This window comes from Myripristis murdjan, chromosome 19, assembly GCF_902150065.1.
Source record: "Myripristis murdjan chromosome 19, fMyrMur1.1, whole genome shotgun sequence".
NCBI lineage: Eukaryota > Metazoa > Chordata > Actinopteri > Holocentriformes > Holocentridae > Myripristis > Myripristis murdjan.
In genome coordinates, this window is record NC_043998.1 from 6,618,265 (window position 1) to 6,639,389 (window position 21,125).

The 21,125-nt window shown below is 41.6% G+C and overlaps 2 protein-coding genes across 7 annotated transcripts; one reads left to right on the forward strand and one right to left on the reverse strand.

Moving 5' to 3' along the window:
- The first annotated feature begins 175 nt into the window (after positions 1-175).
- LOC115378147 (LIM and SH3 domain protein 1-like) lies at positions 176-11,940 on the forward strand. Of its 3 annotated transcripts, XM_030078320.1 has the most exons (8): positions 176-349; positions 1,379-1,473; positions 2,869-2,953; positions 5,888-5,995; positions 8,151-8,258; positions 10,025-10,094; positions 10,211-10,305; positions 10,845-11,940. In XM_030078320.1, the coding sequence occupies exons 1-8, from the start codon at positions 281-283 to the stop codon at positions 11,016-11,018; spliced, it is 804 nt and encodes a 267-aa protein (XP_029934180.1). In that variant the 5' UTR covers positions 176-280; the 3' UTR covers positions 11,019-11,940. The 3 variants fall into 3 exon arrangements, with proteins under 3 accessions (XP_029934180.1, XP_029934182.1, XP_029934181.1); XM_030078322.1 differs by lacking the exon at positions 5,888-5,995; XM_030078321.1 differs by lacking the exon at positions 8,151-8,258 and having other exon boundaries at positions 180-349.
- A 273-nt stretch (positions 11,941-12,213) lies between these two features.
- On the reverse strand, positions 12,214-20,337 carry LOC115378146 (kelch domain-containing protein 1-like). Of its 4 annotated transcripts, none has more exons than XM_030078319.1 (14): positions 20,201-20,337; positions 19,519-19,724; positions 18,670-18,740; positions 18,294-18,411; positions 17,360-17,472; positions 16,934-17,024; positions 16,338-16,436; positions 16,138-16,212; positions 15,777-15,835; positions 15,512-15,624; positions 15,126-15,198; positions 14,258-14,342; positions 13,411-13,490; positions 12,214-12,619 (listed from the first exon to the last, which is right to left on the reverse strand). In XM_030078319.1, the coding sequence occupies exons 2-14, from the start codon at positions 19,600-19,602 to the stop codon at positions 12,481-12,483; spliced, it is 1,200 nt and encodes a 399-aa protein (XP_029934179.1). In that variant the 5' UTR covers positions 19,603-19,724; positions 20,201-20,337; the 3' UTR covers positions 12,214-12,480. The 4 variants fall into 4 exon arrangements, with proteins under 4 accessions (XP_029934179.1, XP_029934176.1, XP_029934178.1 ...); XM_030078316.1 differs by having other exon boundaries at positions 19,519-19,729; positions 20,201-20,332; XM_030078318.1 differs by lacking the exon at positions 20,201-20,337 and adding an exon at positions 19,857-20,161.
- Between the last annotated feature and the right edge of the window lie 788 nt (positions 20,338-21,125).

Here is a 21,125-nt window from a genome sequence, read left to right on the forward strand (position 1 = left end):
TCCGTCCCCAAACATCACATCTCGACACCTCTACTGTGACAGTAAATTCAGTTTTTATAATTACCACGTTTTTGTATAATAGTTCCTACAGCATTTGAAGGCAACACCTCGCCCGACAAAAACTTGAGCGCCTCCTCCTCGTCTCTGGGCCGCGTCCGGTTATTAATTTAAATGCCTGCTTATGAGGAGCAGGTCTTCTGCCCAGCTGTCCTCACAGCCTGAGCGCTGCCTCTGGACCTTTTCTCTGCATCAGTGAAGTTTTGTGAAGAGTTTCTGCGCCATGAATCCGCCGTGTGGAAGATGCCATAAAGCGGTGTACCCCACAGAAAAAATAAACTGCCTTGACAAGGTAAGGGATGGTGACAGGCCAGCCTTAATTATCCTATTTATTAATATAGGGCGGCATAGTGTTTATGTTGTATGCTATATTCTATGTACTTTGTAGCTTAGAATATTCCCATAAGGCCTATGATATAGCTTAGTTTATATTTTTAGTTGTGATAATATCTACCTAAAATTTACCACTAAATTACTATAGTTCTTTATTCTTGAATAAGTTATTAAAAAAAATACATGTAACAATCAATTAATCAATGAAAATTATTCACCCTATAGTTATCAGTAGACTTAAGGTAGGCAGTGTTTGACAGCCATTAATTAACTGTTACATGTTTGTTTTTTCATAAATGATGTTTACTTTCATATCAGCAATTTTGTAAAGGTAGATGTCACATTTCAACATGGAGCAAATCTCATTTTGAATGAAGCCCTTCTCAAAATTGTGTTGTTACACACCTTGGACACTAGAGTTGATTTATGCTACTTTGCTATGTTTATAATATTATGCTGTGATGCTGTATGCACACACACACACACACACACACACACACACACACACACACATGCAGAAAGAGAGAAGCAAAGCCACATCCTGTTTGTAAGCACAAGCCACAAACTAAAAAAAGAAAAAATAATAATACACATGAACTAAGGAGGCAATAGACCTGCCATCTATCACATAATGTAATATCACACTGTAGGCATCTATCAGTCTTTAAAGCCTTCATTTCCCGTGTGTCTCAAATTTGATCTCTGTCCAGTAAGGCGATGGGAGAAACAGAGCAGCGGCCCAGCAGCTGTCCTCTCATGTTCAGTGGAAAGGGTATTTTCCCATGCTGTCATTGCAAGTTACACTGAAGTATGCATTTTTATGTGGATCATAGTCTGCACCAAAAGCACAAAGTGAAAGAGGCACACTTTGGTCGTGGACATACTCCCACGTCTCAGTGAACTGAAAAACAAAACACAGTAACAACGCAGAAGCCCTCTTCACTGGATAATAACTTGACTTAAAATCTGTATCTCTGTCTCTCCTCAGTATTGGCACAAGGGCTGTTTCAGCTGTGAGGTGTGCAAGATGGCCCTGAGCATGTCCAACTACAAAGGCTTTGACAAGAAACCTTACTGCAGTATGTGAGTGTTTGCACCACACTAATCAACCCCCGTGATGACCCCTGGAGTCACGGGACGAGCTCTGATGCTTTTGGATTCACCTTTTAATCATTAAGTAGTGGCAGCGGTGACATCCACTGTTTTATGCATTATGAAGTTGGATGATGTGCAAAACGTCTGATAACAGAACACCGAACAAAATGCCATCAATGAAAATTAAAGCTTATTCAAATCGATTGAGAGCAGAAGTGAGTTGAACGTCACAAATTCACAAATGTGCAAGTTAATTTGTTATCAAATGTCATGTTATTACTGATATGTTATTTGCAAACTTGCAAAATACTATATTGCATATGGCACACAAGGGTATGATATGATACAATATGACAGAGCATAACATGATATAACATAATACACTCATTGGCCACTTTATTAGGTCCACCTGCACAATCTAATACAATCCAAGTTTACTTTAATCATGCCTATAATGATTGGCATTGTGCTCATATAATGATTGACATTGTGCTCATAGTTAGCGTTGCACTGGACTGCATTTTACTGAGAGTTGTTTCTACTATTCTGTCCCCCCTCATGTATATAAATAGGGAGGACACCTCTCAGTATACAGTAGTCTAGCACAAGACCTCTGCAAACTACAACCTCAATAATAAACATAGAATCAAAGTTACACATTCTCCATAATATCAACACAAACTGAACATTATAAACTTTATTAAAAGGTAGAATTTAGAGCAGAGCTGTTGCATTGAACTGCATTAGACTGAACTGGCCACTGAGTGTGTGTCACAGTATGACATGATACAATATAATCTGATATAATTTGACACATAATAATACAATTTAAATGTATTTTTTATTGGTGGCATTCAGTAGTTCTTATTGCCCTACAGTATGATTGATTGGCAGGTTTTTGTTGATTCACACTCAGACACACACACACACACAGTCAAAGCTAAAGTGTCTGAAGGTGACCGAAAAGGGAAATGTGAACAGACAGACAGAATCATATGATCTTGGCGATGTTGCCACTGTTTCTGTGACTGTGCTAAATGTCAAATGTGTGGCTTACCATGCATGAGTCTGCACAACCAACCTCATACACAGCTTATGCCCTCGATCAACCACTACGCCAGTAGGATTAAAGATCATTGCTTGAAATACATCAAGACGGTACTCAAATGCACAAGTGTATGCATCACACATGCAGCCAACACTGTAAAGAGATCAAAACATGAATTTCCATGGCCCTGGTTTTCAAACATATATAACAATGCCAGAAGATAATTTAAAGTAAGGAAGTAAAGAATAAGTAATTGGCAACTGAGAGAGAGAGAAAGAGTGAGATAGTGAGAGATAAAAAGATAATTTTCCTGTTGATTTGCTCATCTCTTCCAGGCATTATCCCAAAACCTCCTTCACCATCGTCACTGACACCCCCGAGAATCTCCGTCTCAAACAGCAGACCATGCTCAATAGCCAGGTTAGACACACACACACACACACACACACACACACACACACACACACACACACAGAGCTACTTATCATGATCTTGTCACTTGCCTCTCTCCACTATCATTCCCACTCAGCCCCTGTCTCCTCTGGCTGACAGATACTGTCCCTAATCTTGTGACATGTCAGTTCTGTGTCTCAGTGTCTCTGTGTGTCTGTGTCTCTGTGTGTCTCCTCCACTCAGCTCTCTATCTGTCACACAGCAGGAGACAAGGATGCAGCTCTCGGCTCTGCTGTCACCACAATTGGGTTCCTTCAGTCAATTAAACAAGCTCTTTGACCAAATACTAAAATAAGAGCAGATCAAGAGCTTAATCTGTCCAAGTCTGAGATTTTTGTGAAGCTGAACAGGCTAAAGACAAAGGCTTTTATACATTATACTGAGGCAACTGTTACTCCTTAAACATGATAATGAAACATGATTGAAATGTGCAAACATCTAAAAGGAAAGGTTAGCTTAAAGACATGGCATCACACAGGCACTTCAATAATAAACTGTGAATAATAGTTTTTAATAATAAATTGAACACATGGAAGCCAAACCTACAACAGAGCTTCTCTCTCTCTCTCTCTCTCTCTCTCTCTCTCTCTCTCTCTCTCTCTCTCTCTCTCTCTCTCTCTCTCTCTCTCATTCTCTTTCTCTGTCTCTCTCACTGGGTCAACTTAATTTCTCTGATTGCCTTCACTGTTCTTAAGCTCTGAGCTGATCACACCACTAGCTAATAATTTAAACTGATCAAGGGGATAAGTCTTCCAAATCATGCTAAATGAAAAGGATACCTCAGGGATTTTTTTTTTTTTATCGCTCACTTTTGGGGGGCAAAACTTTCCTCTGTTGGAGAATGCTGAAACATTTTCTTCTAATCTGAAAGAGAAAAAAAAGTTAAATCTCAAACTGTAAATGTGTCCTTTTATGGCTACATTTTTGCTAAGATGTAAAATCAGTTTTTGCTGATGCACTCGTGAAGAGTTTTGTGTGTTTAATCTGTTAAGAAAAGGTAATCCTCGTCATCAGAGGCGCAGCACTCTGCAGCTACTAGAGAAGTCCCTCATTTGCTGCATGCCGTGCACGTTAGACTGTGTACCAGTAGCTCTATTGTGCTCCACTCCTCATGTAATATGTAAAATGTCAAGAATCCAACATTTAAATTTACATTTGCCACGCATATGTGCATGTTTTTCCTAAAAAAGAAATTTCAAATTCAACAAATTATCATGTGCATTTGCCATTTCATATACTAGACATTTCATGTTAACGGAGTTTTGCATACTTTATGATTAGCCTTATTCAAATGATAACAAATGTTGCAAAATTAAAATGTATTACCAAAAGCTGCATAGATGTTTCATGTGATTATGGTGTCAAAATGATAACTGATATGCAAGTTACCTCATATGCTTTGCACTCTGTTGTAAAGCATGACGAGCACAGTGGGACTTACATGCAGTATTTGCAGTGTTTTCCTATTGCTAAGCCTAAAATCTCCTGCAGAAACAGTCAAAGCACAGCCCAAAACAGTTGAAAACAAATTTCAGCTTTTCCAGCAGGAAGTAAACACTCATTGCATCAAACAAAGGGTTAAAGAGTTGCACAGACAGTGTAGTTACACTGGTGATTAACTCATTGTTGTTGATCAAGCTTGTGCACTTGTACAAACATGAGGTTGATCAAACTTGTGGGCTTATCATAAAGGTCGACCTGACATGTGACAGATAGTCTCCTTCATTAGCTGCTTTAGCTTGATTGTTATGTCTCTGTGCTTTTTGTGGGTCAGCCTTTCTGTGTGTGTGTGTGTGTGTGTATTGGGGTGTGGGGTATGTGGGTATGTGAGCATGAACAAACAAAGCTCACCACAGGTGTTTAATATTAGCTCAATGCACCAGTGGGCCCCTATAGAAATGAGATATTCCTGTGAAGGCAGCTCTGTCTTCTGCTCATCAAATGTGCACAGAAAACAATAGATTCAGTTATTCTGCAGGGAATAACACTGTGAGAACAAACTTTTTTGTTTGTTTGTTTGTTTTTTACAGCTGTGCCAAACAAGAGAACTGAAAATATATAATGAATCTAATATTTACTTTTTTTTGACAACATGAAATACAGACAAACATGAGTCAAATATATTTTCATGAACTATGGATGCAAAAAGTGTCATGCCGCTCATACTAGACTCAGTATTCTATAAGCTTTACTTATTCAAGGAGAGGACTCTAAAATTGTTTTTACTGACCAATGTTGAGTGTTTTGTACCTAATTTTAGAAGTAGGGAAATACCTCATGTACTGATTTTGCCGTTTCCCAGTAGTTTCCCTTTCTCTGTCAGATAATTTATAACACAAACTCTAGCTGTAAAGTTCCATAATGCTCCTTTTTGCAGGAAAATTATGTTTTAAACAAGTATGTAACATTACATCCTGGTCAAACTCGACACCATGAGTTGTGTCCTCTCTTCCTCTCCTTCCCTCCATTCCTTCTTCGTCCCATCCAACCAACCCTGTTCGTTGTTTATAACCATAAAAGTCGAGGAAGCCGTGGCTCCCTCACTGAGACAGCATATTCCTCATAGCAAGTGTGTGACTCGTGTGTGTGTGCATCTGCGTGTGTGTGTGTGTGTTGTTGACACAATTTACAGTCAGGCGTTCAAAACGAAAAACACATCACTCAGAGCAAAATATGATGAGTTGACAGTCTGTGTAAATGTTTATGTGCACCAAAATTGTTCCTCGGCTCTTCTCGTGTGACCATACAGCTCCGATTGAGCTGATTTTTCCTGTTTTCAACTCGGTTAAAGAACAATGTGGGTTCATCAATCAACCTAATGGGTGGAATCAAAACCCTTTCTAAAGCTATATTTCAGTTAAGAGTGATTTTCTGAAATCCTGGTGAACTGAAATATTCCAGGCGATCTACAAGGAGGAGTTTGAAAAGAACAAGGGAAAGGGTTTCAGTGTGGTGGCCGACACTCCGGAGATGCAGAGAGTGAAGAAGACACAAGACCAGATCAGTAACGTACGTCGAGTTCCCTTCTAGAATAGCCTAACACCGTACGTCTTTCAACACCCTAACACCGTACGTCCTCCAACACCCTAACATCGTACGTCCTCCAACACCCTAACACCGTACGTCCTCCAACACCCTAACACCGTACGTCCTCCAACACCCTAACACCGTACGTCCTTCAACACCCTAACACCGTACGTCCTCCAACACCCTAACATCGTACGTCCTCCAACACCCTAACATCGTACGTCCTCCAACACCCTAACATCGTACGTCCTCCAACACCCTAACACCATACGTCCTCCAACATCGTACGTCCTCCAACACCGTACGTCCTCCAACACCCTAACACCATATGTCCTCCAACACCATACGTCCTCCAACACCGTACGTCCTCCAACACCCTAACATCGTAGTCCTCCAACACCCTAACACCCACCATACATCCTCCAACACTCTAACACCGTACGTCCTCCAACACCCTAACATCGTACATCCTCCAACACCCTAACACCCACCATACGTCCTCCAACACCCAAACATTGTACGTCTACCAAGACCCTAACACCCACCATATGTCCTCCTACACCCTAACACCGTACGTCCTCCAACACTGTACGTCCTCCAACACCCTAACGCCATACGTCCTCCAACACCCTAACAACCACCACACGTCCTCCAACACCCTAACACCGTACATCCTCCAACACTGTACGTTCTCCAACACCCTAACGCCGTATGTCCTAAGACCACATGTCCTCCAACACCTTAACATTGTACATTCTCCAACACCCTAACATCGTACGTCCTCCAACACCCTAACACCGTACGTCCTCCAACATCGTACGTCCTCCAACACCATACGTCCTCCAACACCCTAACATCGTACGTCCTCCAACACCCTAACATCGTACATCCTCCAACACCCTAACACCCACCATACGTCCTCCAACTCCCAAACATTGTACGTCTACCAAGACCCTAACACCCACCATATGTCCTCCTACACCCTAACACCGTACGTCCTCCAACACTGTACGTCCTCCAACACCCTAACAACCACCACACGTCCTCCAACACCCTAACACCGTACATCCTCCAACACCGTACATCCTCCAACACCCTAACGCCGTATGTCCTAAGACCACATGTCCTCCAACACCTTAACATTGTACATTCTCCAACATCCTAACATCGTACATCCTCCAACACCCTAACGCCGTATGTCCTAAGACCACATGTCCTCCAACACCTTAACATTGTACATTCTCCAACATCCTAACATCATACATCCTCCATCACCCTAACTACCATCATATGTCCTGTAACACTATCCTTTATCAGTGTTTCTAGTCATTTTAGAGATGACACTGTCTAATTTTTGTTTATTTTTGAGGAAGAATAAGTTGCTTCTATTCAGTATTAATCCAGGTGAGCTGCATAATTGGAAAATGTGGATGTAACAATTATGAATTATCCTAACTCACCCTGTGTACATGTTTGTGTGTTTGTCTTTCTGCATATCTGTGTATGCTTTCATGAAATACATGCTTGTGTGTGCACTGAATTATTCCTAGACTGCTCTCATTCAATGCCGCGTTCAAGTCATGTGGGAACAAGTGTAAAAGAGTTCCCAGTGAAATTAAGAAGTCAAACGTTTCAATTCTTACATCAACATCAGTGCCATGCTAAACTGAAATGACACATTTCTGCTATAGGTAAGACAGAACACACACACACACACACATACACACATACACACATACACACACAGGAGATATGAATGAGCTAAATGGGATATTGGCATGTCACAGCTAAAGCTTCTTTCAGCAACACAGGCTGACTCTGCAAATCAACACATGGCATTAACAGGACTGGTTTAAAATTATGTAAATAAAACTGATTTTGGATCTTACTGTTCCAAGTTAAAACATTAACGCCTCCTAGATTGGGCAAAGAGAGGTCATTCCATTCTTCTGCTTCTTCCAACATGACGTGACCGCGGCATCACCTAATAACTCTAACATGAATTGAAGGATACAACCCTGTATGGGTTGAGAAACGAACCTAATGAAACTCTCCGGAAATTCTTTTCCAAAAACAAATAATCATCAGTATAAAATACGATTGTTTTCTTAAATCCTGATGAACTGAAATATTCCAGGCGCTCTACAAGGAGGAGTTTGAAAAGAACAAGGGAAAGGGTTTCAGTGTGGTGGCCGACACTCCCGAGATGCAGAGAGTGAAGAAGACACAAGACCAGATCAGTAACGTAAGTTGAAAACACACTCGTCCATTACCTGTGAGGTTGTACTTAAACATGCATTAGTGTTCATCATGAGGATTATCAGTACAATCTAAATAGTCACATTGCTTTCACATTAGTTTCAGCTATCTCTTTTTATTTACTTCTGCTGAGAAAAAGCATTCCTTGCCAAGCTACAGTTTCACAAACAGCAATCAAACGGTTCATGAAATTCTGGAAAGCAAATAGTTTATTTCCCTTTGGGACAAAAAAGAAGTCCACCAGGCCAGCTGCAGCCAACAAGTCCAGCTTTCTCCTCTGCTGCTCTTAAACAAACAGTTTTTAAAGACACAGCGGCGAATCCACACGGGCCAGCAGCAGGAGTCGTTTAAAAAAAAAGATCATTTTATGAAAGTTATTGTTGCACATGAAGCTGAGGGGAGTCCGGACACAGCCGCCCCAGACGGGAGCCGGTGGAGGATGTCGACAAACCAGCCTGCAGAGACCGAGGCACATTTCAGACATTTCTCCCCATCCACACAGCAGCAGCTGCCCTATATGGTCAAAGTCTCTCAGCTGTGGACACAAAGTGAACGTCTGCTCTCTGCTCACGGCTGCTCACACACACACACACACACACACACACACACACACACACACACACACACACACATACCACATACAGACACACTTTCTCTTTTCCCCCCTCTCATGAGACCTGTAGTTGCAGAAAGGAATGACTAGCGATAAGCTGTGTCTCTAAAGAATTTCCCCCTCTCTCTCTCTCTCTCTCTCTCTGGTTCCCTCAACCTCCTATCCTCCCTTTCCTCTTTTAACATCCATCCTCCCCCTCTCTCCCTCTCTTTCCCCCAGTTATTTTTCCAGTCCAGGCCTCTGTCTATTTCTCTCTCTCTCTCTCTCTCTCCTGAGGTCTGTTGAGGACGGCAGGGCACAGGGGGCTGCTGCTCCTTCTCTTCCAGATCGGACATCCAGTTCCTCCATCTTTTCAATCCCCTAAAAATCTGAGACTGCATTCCAGGAGTTTTTCCCCCCCCCCCATTTCTGTGTCCTCTGAATATTGTAAACAAGCAGGCCCACTCTCCTCCAAGCATCTCAACACAACAGGCTTATTTATGGCATAAGTTAAAACCTCACTGTGGATTATTTTTTTTGTATGAGACCTTTGCTTTTTCATGATGAATTTTTTGATACAGCATTTAGTGTTTTCGAATTAAGCCTTAAATTTGGTACTCAAATTTAGATGATTTTTGGTTCTAAGTCTTATTTTTTCATATTCTATATTCTAGACTGCCTTAGGAAAATGCAATGCAGCAGTTTTGCAGTATTGTGTTGTGTAGAAGTCAAGTGAAGCTGTCAGACAAAGTACCACACAGTACTTTGTTGACTTTCTGTTTTGAAAGTTTATGAAGATTATAACAATAATTTGAAAAGTTTATGTCAGAAACTGTCCAATAATACACTTCCTCTGCTTTTTTAAATGGGTTCACACAACTTTGATCGTACTCATCAGTAACTCATCAAAATAACTCATCAAAATGTCAAATGGACTGAAGTCATACTTTGTCTAAAGACTTCAGTTGTTACTGAGCTGGACTGCGACTTGTTGGCGAGGCTTCCTCTCCAATAAAAAATATTGATGGCCTTGTGGCTGAGATATTCCCCCATCACCTCTCAACACCTCCTAAAATGGTAGTCAACGTTGGAAGTAATGGCCAAACATGAGCCTATGGCGACCCCTAGTGGACGTGACATGTGTGTGTTTGTGTGTGTAGATCAAGTACCATGAGGAGTTTGAAAAGAGCAAGATTCGGAGTGATGCACCACCCCCTGAAAATAGGCAAGGTAAGGCATATTTGTCTCGCCACACACACACACACACACACACACACACACACACACACATCTGGATGCTCCTCATATAACCAAATGTATTTTGCTGTGTGTGCGTGTGTCTGTAGAGGAGTATGAACAGCAGCAGCCACCCTGTCCAAACACATTCAGTCAGCCTGGTGCGAAGATGCATCCTGCTGCAGTAGCGCCACCTGGTGGAGGGGTAAGGATGAAACAGCTTGTGTGACTCTGCTCCTGCCGACATCATTCACTCTGTTCTTAAGCTGTGACCAGGGGTGCTGCCAGGGATTTTGGGCCCCATGAAAAGAAATCTTATTGGGCCCTTGTATAGCCGGCCAATAGGCAACCCTTTTTATTTCAGGCCTTTCGAGGGCCCCCTCCCCCATTGTGGCCCTGGGTAATCAGTCCCGCTTTTCACCCCACTACGACACCCCTGGCTGTGACCGACCTATCTTTGAATTTGAATGTCTGAATGTTTTAGAGCTCATGTGATCAGAAGAGGTGTGCATATGCTTTGCTGTCTCGCATCAAATAAATCAGCATCAACCAGTCAAGTCTTCTTATTCTCCATCAATAGTGCAATAGTGTTTTATACAGTATATAATACAGTATAGGATATGCTCTGTGCAATGTGTTTGTTTATCTGTCCTTGTCCTTGTGCAAGAGAGTGTGTCAATTCATCTGTGAATTTATATGCTCTATGTGTGTGTGTGTGTGTGTGTGTGTGTATCCACCTCCCAGCGGCGGTACCAGGCCCTGTACAGCTACTCGGCAGCAGATGCAGATGAGGTTTCTCTGCTGGAAGGGGATCTGATCTCAGATGCTGAGCAGATAGATGAGGGATGGATGTATGGACGCAACCAGCGCACGGGCCAGCGCGGCATGCTGCCCGCCAACTATGTCCGGCCCATCTGAAACCTCCAGTCACATCCAAGATCCAAGAAACATTTCATTTTGGTCCAAGGTTTTCATTTTTCAGCACGCACACCTCCACAGAAGTTCAGGGTCGGTCAACCTCCAGCAGGAACTGCCATGGTGATCTGCACCAAAAATCAGTTTTTGCAAACAAGAATTTTTTTTAAAACCAGGACTGTACACACAAAATAAGGGATATGACCGGTTTATCTACTTTACCTTGTTAGATGTATGATTTTTTCTTTTAAGTGGCACTGTTTAGGAGCAGTTAGAAGCTGACCATCATGAACTCAGAGAGTGACGTCTGCTAAAAATGAAGGTAGTCTACCAAAGTGAAATGACAGTCTCAAGACAGAGCAGTATTACTAAATGTTGAAATCCAGAAGTATTGTGAGTCACTTTACCTCTCTAGAGTTGAATGTAATGTTCAGTATGTGAAGCTGGACGAAACACTTCAGTCCATTTTATTCAATGTTTTTCTACCTGTGATTTTTCTCTTTACTGAATATACTTGTGGAAAATATCAGCAGGAAAGAAATTATGAGGGGAAAAGCAGAGGGAATAAATTCCCGCTGCCTAGTGAAATAATGAAGTTGCACCTCTGGAACCTTTTTTTTTTTTGGTCTGCAACATTGATGGTAAACACCCCAGCCCCTTTGCTTCTAAACACAAGTTTAATCTTTCTCAGGTAACTGAACATGTCCAGTTTCAGCATCCAGGTTTTCACATTGGCAACTGTAAAGCATATGACCTTAACACTTCTTCCTCCCAGCGTGGCTGAATTGGTATTCTTGTTTCCTGACGGGACAGTGTGTAGTGTCCAGTACATTTCTTCTGCATGTCTTTAAATCAGTGGAGGGCAGCCTTGTCATGCATCCCAGAAATCTTTAATGTCACTTAGCAGCAAATAGCCAAAAAAAAACAAAACAAAACACTTTCTGAGGTTGTGACTTGTTTAAAATTTCAAATGCTTTATATAATTGAGGAAAAGAATATACATTTTGTAATTAAATCATGTTACATTCATTAGATTAAATAAGTAGATTTCAGTGTTTCTAATTTATCATTTAAATGGCATAAGATTGCTTGATTCTTGGCTTTAATGATCTGTTGCTTGCTTTTGTTTTACAGCTGACAAATTGCCCATCACAAGATTCAGTAGTAGACAGTGTTTCCTAAATTGAATAAAACAAAATACAACACATCAATATCTTTATTCAACTGTAAACAAAACTGCACAGAATCCAAAGACATACCTCGTACTAACATTTTGTCTAATCATAATTAGTTTTAAAAAATAACAGTATTTACACAAGGCATATCTTAAGGCTCAAGTTAAAACAGGTGAAGTTTCTTTTAGTTTAACAAAGAGGAATGAATTTAAGTCTACCAGATAAAGACACAATGACACTGATACAAAAACAAATATAATTTGGTTAACACTATGACTGTCGCATTAAAATCAGGCCTGTTTTAGCATTGGCTTGTCAGCAGAGAAAAAGGTCAATCGCTTGTCAAGTCTCCTCTGCAGCTTTGAAGGGAGCCAGTCCAGCAGCTCTCTGAACAGCTCTGCACGTCTTCCTATAAAGTCCTCACACAGTCTAGAGGGAAGACAAAGATGCAGATTAGTTTCTATCCCTAGAAATAACTACATTGTGTATCATTAAAATTTAGTTTAAAAACAAAAAAAAAAAAAAACAAAACAAGGTACTCAATGTAGTTTCTATCTTTTATAAGTTTTGTTTGTTTTAATACTGTTAAGACTTTGCTCTGAAGCACCTTGGGCTGCTTCTCTGCATGAAATATAAATGATTATTGTAATTATAATTATTCTTACCTAACATACTGGCTGGGTGTAAGTGCGAAACCTTTGATTCAAGCAATAATGGCTTGAATGGTCGGCTCTATGACTCACGTCAACCTATAAGCATTTCCATGTCCTGCTCATGGAGGCAGCTAACTAAAGCTTATCAGCATGACGACACCAGCGCTGTAATGTGCACATTGCTCAGATAGGGAGCCGTTCAGCTCAGAGCAGGAGTATAAATAGCTAATGTTTACATGGCCACTGTGGACTTTGTTAAATCGCTTAATCATGTGTGAATGCACAGTGAATGGAGACTACGTGCAAACTCACATGCAGGTTAAATCCACTGGCTTGTACTCACTGTAGTTACAGATGTTAACAGGCTGTGGCTGTGTAACACAAGTAGCAAGAGCCTCACGGTCCACACAAATGTCGCACTCACATCACAAAATATGAATCGAGTAATTGGGTAAATTTTTTAAAACCCTAATGATTCAACAGTGGGCCATAGGAATAGATCAGTTCCTTGTTAGTACCTCATTACATACACGTGAGTCAGAAATAAAGCTTACATGCTCCTCTTACCTAGAGAGGGAGTATGGCTGCGTCTGGAACATAAACACATCATTGCACTGTTGTTGCCATGGAGACCTCAGGACAGCCACCTGGTATCAAGACAACACTGATGTGAGGAGGAGATGTACAGTTGATTTTGTTTTTATGCTTTGAAAGGCTTCAGTTGTGCAGCCTGTGTTGAATGAATTTCATGACTGTTTGGCTAAATCCCCATTTAGAAATACATAGGCCTAGTCTCCACTGAAAATTATTTTCTTAGTTTGTGCACACGCTGATTTGCTCTAACGACAGTGTGTTTTTCTGTAACCTTTTTCATTTCAACATGCACCGCGCAGAGAGATCTGCATCAGCTTGTTCCCCTATTACAACTTGAATTAGTAAATGAAAATAACACCAGCTACATGCAGTTCCTTTATGTTTAGTCCAAGTGTAAAACCTGTAGATCGGCACATGTGAGTGCACTTTATAATACAAGCTCTTAAAGCCACTTGAGCTTTCTTTATGCAACAGTTTTACTTATCAGTGGGTTATAATTAGCTTGCTCTACAAATTGTGGTGGTGAAGAGGATTTAATGGGTTGAAAAGGATATTTTAGCTATGTTGACGTATGCAGTGTTTTGTTGAGGTCTGCAAAATCCTATTTGAGGGAAAAGACCTTATGTTGCCCAATATTATAGACACTTAGACCTTGTAGGGGAACTCAAAATAGACCTTTTAAGTCCTGAAAACAACTTAGCCTTCAATTTAAAAACACTACAGTTAGGAAAACTGCTGAATCTTTGATTTATTTTAAAATGTACCTCTGAAATGGAGATCCTACATTATAAAAAACTGGCTGGGCGTTTCTGTCACATACCGAATCCATGAGGACACAATAGTTGCGACTTCCCCCAAACACGACCACATCGTCGTCCCGACCCTGGCACGCTGTATGCCACAGCCTGGGGGGCAAACACAGCAGGATGAGGGTCCAATCTCAGGTTTATGTGTTAACACTTTGAGCTATTACTAACATCTCTTAAGTAAACTCTACATCAGGAAACAGCACACTAACACCTCAGAGGAAATTTGTGAAATGCAAAAGCTTTAAACCCCTATGATCCATTTTTCTTACAAGTACCATAAGGAGACTGCATTCAGAGATTATCGGAGGGGTAAAAAAAGCAAATGTAGGATCAATGCTCACATTAATTCATCTACTCTACAGCATCAGAGAGCTTCACTATGATTTGCTCTTCTGTTCATACCATAAAATGAACACTTTGGATTTTTGGTTCGCTTTCAGACTAAAGAAGCAATATGAAGACTCACTTTGTCTCTGCTAACTTCTGATGAACATTTGTCAGTATTTTATTTGATACTTTAGACTAAATGATTAATCAGTTAATGGAAAAATAAATTACAATTCACAATGAAATGAATGACCTTCAATTCTAAAATTATACAAGCTGAGGTGGAAGATATACTATAATGCCATGACAGGCATTTGCTTACCTCCACCTAATCAGTAAGGGAGAGTCTACGCAATTGTCAACTTTACATCTTTTAATCATTTCCTGGCAAGGGATGAATGCTATGGAGTAGAACTGTATTTCAATAAACAGATTTTCAATGGATGCATAACACCAAAACACGGTGTGTGTGCACATGTGAAATTCCCCAAATACCACCCTGAAAAATGAGAACCGTGAAAGATTAGAAATATTTCCCCTTAGGGCTAATACCTGGGTTTGTCACTGTGTGGGTGTGTCCTCTCTGTCCACTCTCCCTTTAAAGAGTCAAAACACCAGGCATCACCTGGAGGGGACAAGTTTTGTGGTGACAGATGATTTGAACTCCCTGACTTCCTGTTGGACAACTAGCCACTTGAGAAGTCCATGAACACCAAGGAGGATGTTCTTTGTTATTAGAGCCACATTAAAAGAGGGCCATCAAGCCTGCGCACATTACATCAAGGCAGACGGAGGATTATGACGTTTATGAAATCATGCAGATAAAATATTCCTGATAAGTTTCATAACTCGACATGAAGCAGAGGCTTGCTCATGCAGCACGAAGACTTCAAATCAAAAATGCAGAAGGAAAATGAATACTTTTGGCCTTGACTTACACAGAGGATTTCCACTTGTCCCTAGACCTCCAAACAGGAATAGTGTGTGATCTGACGTGGGGGTCATGGTGTGCATCGAGCGCCCCGGGGGTACGCAGGAGGCAGGCAGGTCACTGGTGGTGTGAAGAACAGCAAACATACAAACAAAGCAAAGTGTAGTTATGGTTCAGTTGGAGCTGCTGAAACTGTTTGAAAGATATGCTAACAAATCAAAAGAAATTAACAAAAGTCAAAGATATTGTTCTGAGAGGGAAAGCAGTTTTACAATTGAGTCCAGGTCCAGGTTTCCAGATCCAAGCAGAACAGGTCCAACTCTTTGGTTTCCTGAAAACAGTCAAATTGGCATGTATGTTAGAAGTAAGGTTTTTAAAGAGTTTGCAAATGCTAAACACTACAATCATCATCGGTTTTAAATGTGTTATCATTACAGTATTTTGTCAACATCTTTATTTCAGTGGCACTGCCTTGGTTGTGTTAATCATGAGATCAAAGTTACACTTCCTTCTACAGAAAAACCAAGTCCTATCTGATCGCTGCAATCTCTCTATTGACAGCATCCCCATTCACAAGGTCAGGGATGCATCTCTGGTGCAGCCAAACTGCTCAGCAATGTCAAGCAAACTCACCAGGCCACCCGAAATGAAACCTTTGTTTCCCAGAACGGCAGTGGCATGGAAGCCTCTGGGTGCTGGAGTGGGACCCTGTTCAAAGCAACAAAGAGATAAAACACTAAATTGATGTCATTCACATGGTAATTGTATCAGCCAAATCCCATTTTAGTAACACATACTCAGACTGGCCGGAAATTAAATGTTCTTCAGCTCACCTGAGTTTCTGGCATACTCCATGTAGCAGTGTGTATGTCAAACACACTGACTTCGTTGTTCCAGCCCCAGCACCTGAACAGCGTGTTCCCAATTGCTGTCTAAAGGGCAAAATTGGAATGTGATTACCAACCAAGATATACTCTAACTTCATATGTACTTCAAAGTACAATATGATTACCAAAGACAATAGCAGTGAAAGTCCTCATGGATAAAGAACAGCAGCACTCCAAAAACAAATACCTCAGGGTCTCCATTCTTCAGGTATTTATGAGACCAACATTTAAAAGAGCACGAGTACAGCCTGACACAGGACTCAACTTAACTGGGTGCCGCTAATTAGTAGCAGGTGTGCAGGTCACCCCACCTAATGGGACATACACCCAATCCAAACTGTGCTCTCCAGCAGGTCCAGCATAGCAGGACTTTAAGAGGCAGGACCATGCCTGACAACATCAAAACTACCATGGAATAAGTCAAAAATGGTCGGTATGACTCTAAAAGATCAATGAGAACAAGCTGATCAATTATATTTATCAGTCTGAAGGCGTAACTCTTGCACTAGATATGCCGACTGCTGTTGTGTTGCATTGTTTACCCAGGATGTCTCCTCGACGATGAAATTTGACGAGGAAGTGTTACGGACCTCCTGTAAGGTCTTACATGCATACCCTCCAAAGTAGATTAGCCTGCCCCAAAAAAACAAAACAAGGATGCATTAATTCTCTGTTATCACCATCATTCTGTACACAACAACATTTTAATCTGGCAAAATTACAAATAACAGATGAAAGCCATTTAAGAACTGTCTTGTTTCATTTCAGAAATTCGCAAGATCTGAAGTGCTGCCATGTTATTCAAGATTAATGAATGCTTCTGTTAGCGGGTGAGTCCTCCATTAGGATGCAAAATGACCAACGCCTTGTATGAGGGATGAAAAGCTCCAGTTAGGGTGTGAACAGCTGGAGGTCACAGGCAGGTCTGACCTCCTGAGGTGTGCTCGAGGGGGTGAAACACAGCTGACCTGTCTCGGTGGACCCAGCATGTGTGTTTGCTTCGTGGCGACGGCTTGTTTCCACCGGTGTTGGTCACTTCTCTCCATGTGTAAGGCTGCTCTGTAAGGTCCACGCTGAACATCTGCAAATAAGAGCGCAGGTAAATCCATCGGTTCACACAACACCGTAAACTGAAGGGGCGTCCTATCAGCCAAGCACAGCCATGTGTTCATGTTGAAGCTCTGAACCAAGACCTACTTTAAAAAAAAAAAAAAAAAATCAGGCTTTCCATATAAACAAAAATAGGGCCCCAGCCAAAAAATTAAGTGTATTCAAATATTATTAAAATCGCAATATGGCTAAGCTCAACATTCAAATTGCAGGAGCTGCAATTTTTGGATAAAGTAAAATGTGCGACAATGTCATTATAAAAGTATTGTGGTGCCACAGAGAAGCCCTGGCCTACCAATCATTCTCCAGAAATTAAAATGACAATGCAAAAATGATCACTGACCAAAAATGTGAATCACACAGCAGTCGCAATCTGTCAAAATGAATGAAAGATGACTTATTTTAACCATATCCTCCAGTCGTCAACAACTACCAGGTTCACTGCTTGTGTTTGTGCTTCAGAATGCCTTTGCCCCTTCTCAAAGTACAGACTTGTGAGGGCCTGTTGCTGCTGCATAAGAAATGACAGTGACTGTGTGAGCGCCCGATTCACATCTGACACCGGCCGCTTCAGCGCACATTCCATTCCCCTCCCTGTATCTGACAGCAGGTTAGTGTTGATGTTATGCACCCTGTGTGTCTCCGGCTTGCCAACAGCAGGGTATGGCAAGTTCTGCATGTCACAGATATTATTTTAAAATGATAAGCGGCAGTGAAAATAAAAACAAAACACACAGTGCGTGGTGATTCCTAAGAACACAGATCCAGCTGGTTGTACAAACAGCCACTCACATGGTTGGTGTAGCCATAGGGATCGCATCCTGCAAAGATGTAGAGTGTGCCGTTGACATAGGAGCCACAGAAGCCAGATAACTCCGGGGGGATGTCACCAGTGATCTCCCTTCGCTCCCTGTTACACACACACAGTTATGCAGATATACATCACAGAAGAATTCATAATACAATGCCAAGCGTTGCATGCAAAGTCAGACAACTGATTTTCACTTCTTTCTTTAGTCCTGTTCTTTGTTTCTAGATCTCACTGATATGCTGAGGGAAGTTCCTCTATCTTGTTTTTGTCCACTTTAGGGAACTTTATGACATCAACATGCTGTGCAGCCGGAGATTAGATGTCCATTTCAGCTGATTGAGCGACCTCGCATCTCACCATGTCCCGCAGTCCAAATCAAACAGCCATATCTCATCACTGGGACAAACGACGTCATTTCCATCAACCACCTGTCAGGAGACAAAGACACAATCCGCCCTCATGTGAAACTGGGATTTTGACAAAACACTTGAAAATGTAATCCCTCTACTGAATTAGGACATCTTCCATCAGCAGTCCTGGGCAGTGTTAATTTGTTAGATTACCTAGTTACATCATTTAATATTCCCCAAAGGTGTCAATCAAGTTTGACTTGATCTTATGAACAAGCTATGTGGAGCAGCACAGTGCTCAGGGGCATTTTGGATGATTTCAGATTAAAACTTAATCACGATCACAGTGAATTAACACTCTGTGGAGGGAAACCTGATATGCATACACACACGTCAATCTCATTTAGTGCCAATACCAAAAGAGTCGCTATAGTTTTGTAGCTTGGTTTATTTTCATATTCATAAGCCTATTTTATGTTTCAAGTGATCACATATTGATGATTAATTCTGCTTTAGGTGCTAACAATAGCTTATCAAAGTCTTTTCTGCAAAACATTGAAGATTAGAGCTTCAATGGGCGTTGCTGCTCAGGTATCTGCTTTTGAAATCAAGTTTCAAAAGAGCGCACTGTTGTTTATATTTTATGCAGATGTAAATGCTTTAATCCTTTAGTAAATTTCCTATATCGTTACATAACTGCTGAGGTGACACTATAACACTGAGGAGATTACCACAATAAACAAATGTCCCATAAGAGAATAAGTCGAATGAAAAGGCTCGGGGCTAAGTGTATTTCTGTGTTGGCATCATCCGGAGCTGGCAGGTCGTCAAGGTGAAATGTGGCGGCTCGTCTCACCTGGTAGCCTCCCCACACGTACATGATGTGGTCGTCCAGAAACGCCGTGTGGTTGCTCCTCTCCAGGCGCCTCTCAGCATCCATCCCTGCTGCCTGCGCGTCGGGCGGCTGAGCAGGAACTCCGGCACACGAATGTTTTCTCTCCGCAGCCCGGCCGGGAATGCTAACAGGAAATGCTGCAGATCAGGGAACTAGACCTGCCTCTGCTGCCCTGACAAAAGAAACGACAGCCGCTTGAGGTATTTGCGGAACTTGTTTTTCAAGCTTGAGGCCGCAGTTGTCCTTTCTCATTGTCCACTTTGAGATGCAGAAAAGTCAACACAAATCAGTGGACCCACCTGTGGAATAACGTTAATCAAGCTTTTCAGGCAGGCATACCTCTGTGATGTAAAATTCATAATATGCATTACACCCTCAAATTAGGCAGAGTTGTTTGCTTAATGACAGCTGGAGGGCAGTTTACCCATTATATTTGCACCTATATGTATTATATGAATTAATTACTAAAACCTTTGAGGCAGTGTGTGAAGCAGTTTGTGCTCTGTGCTAGCTTCTACAATAGGCAAATAATTCAAACATTACACTTCAATGGCTACCACATGACAGCAGAAAATTTAAATTTAAATTTTCTGTGTAAAACAGCTAGGTGGAGGTTTAGGCTGGCCCTCCACTGCACCCCTACCTAGATTATGGCTGGCAGATTGTAGCCGCTTTGCCTTTCCCACCAAGTTAAAAAGAGGAGCTCTTCATTCACAGGTGTGCTCACTGCACACCTGTAAGCCAATCACTTTCTCATTATGTCTACAAGACTCAGGTGTGATACTCTCAAACGGCTGCACTCCCCTATCCTGAAGCAGACTCCAGAATCAAGCTGTTAAGAGCAACTTATGTTATCCATATATGTGCTATTTGGTAGAGCTTTTTTTTTTATCCAGAGCCTTTGTGTTATGAGTGCACATGTTTTCGAGTGTCTTTTGTGTTTAAAGAATGCAAAGTTGCCCTTGTAGCTTGAAGCTTTTGAACTTTTGACCCTTTACTTGACACAAAAAGCTGAAAGAGAGAACAAACAGAAGGAAAGGCAGGGGAAGCTGCCGGGAAAAGAACATAATGATGGCATAGTGAAGGAGAGTCGAGAAGTCATTTAATTTAGTTTAATTTCATAAGAACATTCGCCAGTAAAACACCTCTAAAAGCCCCATAAAATGCACGGAGTCATAATAGAACTCAGGCTGACTGAGTGGAGAAATGACTGGCGAGACACAACATTTATTCTTTTATTCAACTGGAATAAAGGGGGGACGCTGATACTTCCACCTAAGTTTCACAGCAGGTTGTCAGTACCACTTTAGTGAGGTTTTACAGTGCAGGAGAAAGCCCCTCTGCAACATGGCTGATTGTGTCTGAGTGGGATGGAGACATAAGCACTGTGCCCCCCGCCTCCTCCTGAGGCCAGGCACCTTCGAGGACACAGCTGGTGGTGGGGAGGAGAGTCACAACGGATAAGGGAGAAGATAAATGCAAGGCTTGAATTGCTGGATGATGGATCAGCAGGAGTTTGTCACCCCCCCTGCTTGGGTTGGTGAGGTGGATTAGTCTTGTGAGCACCT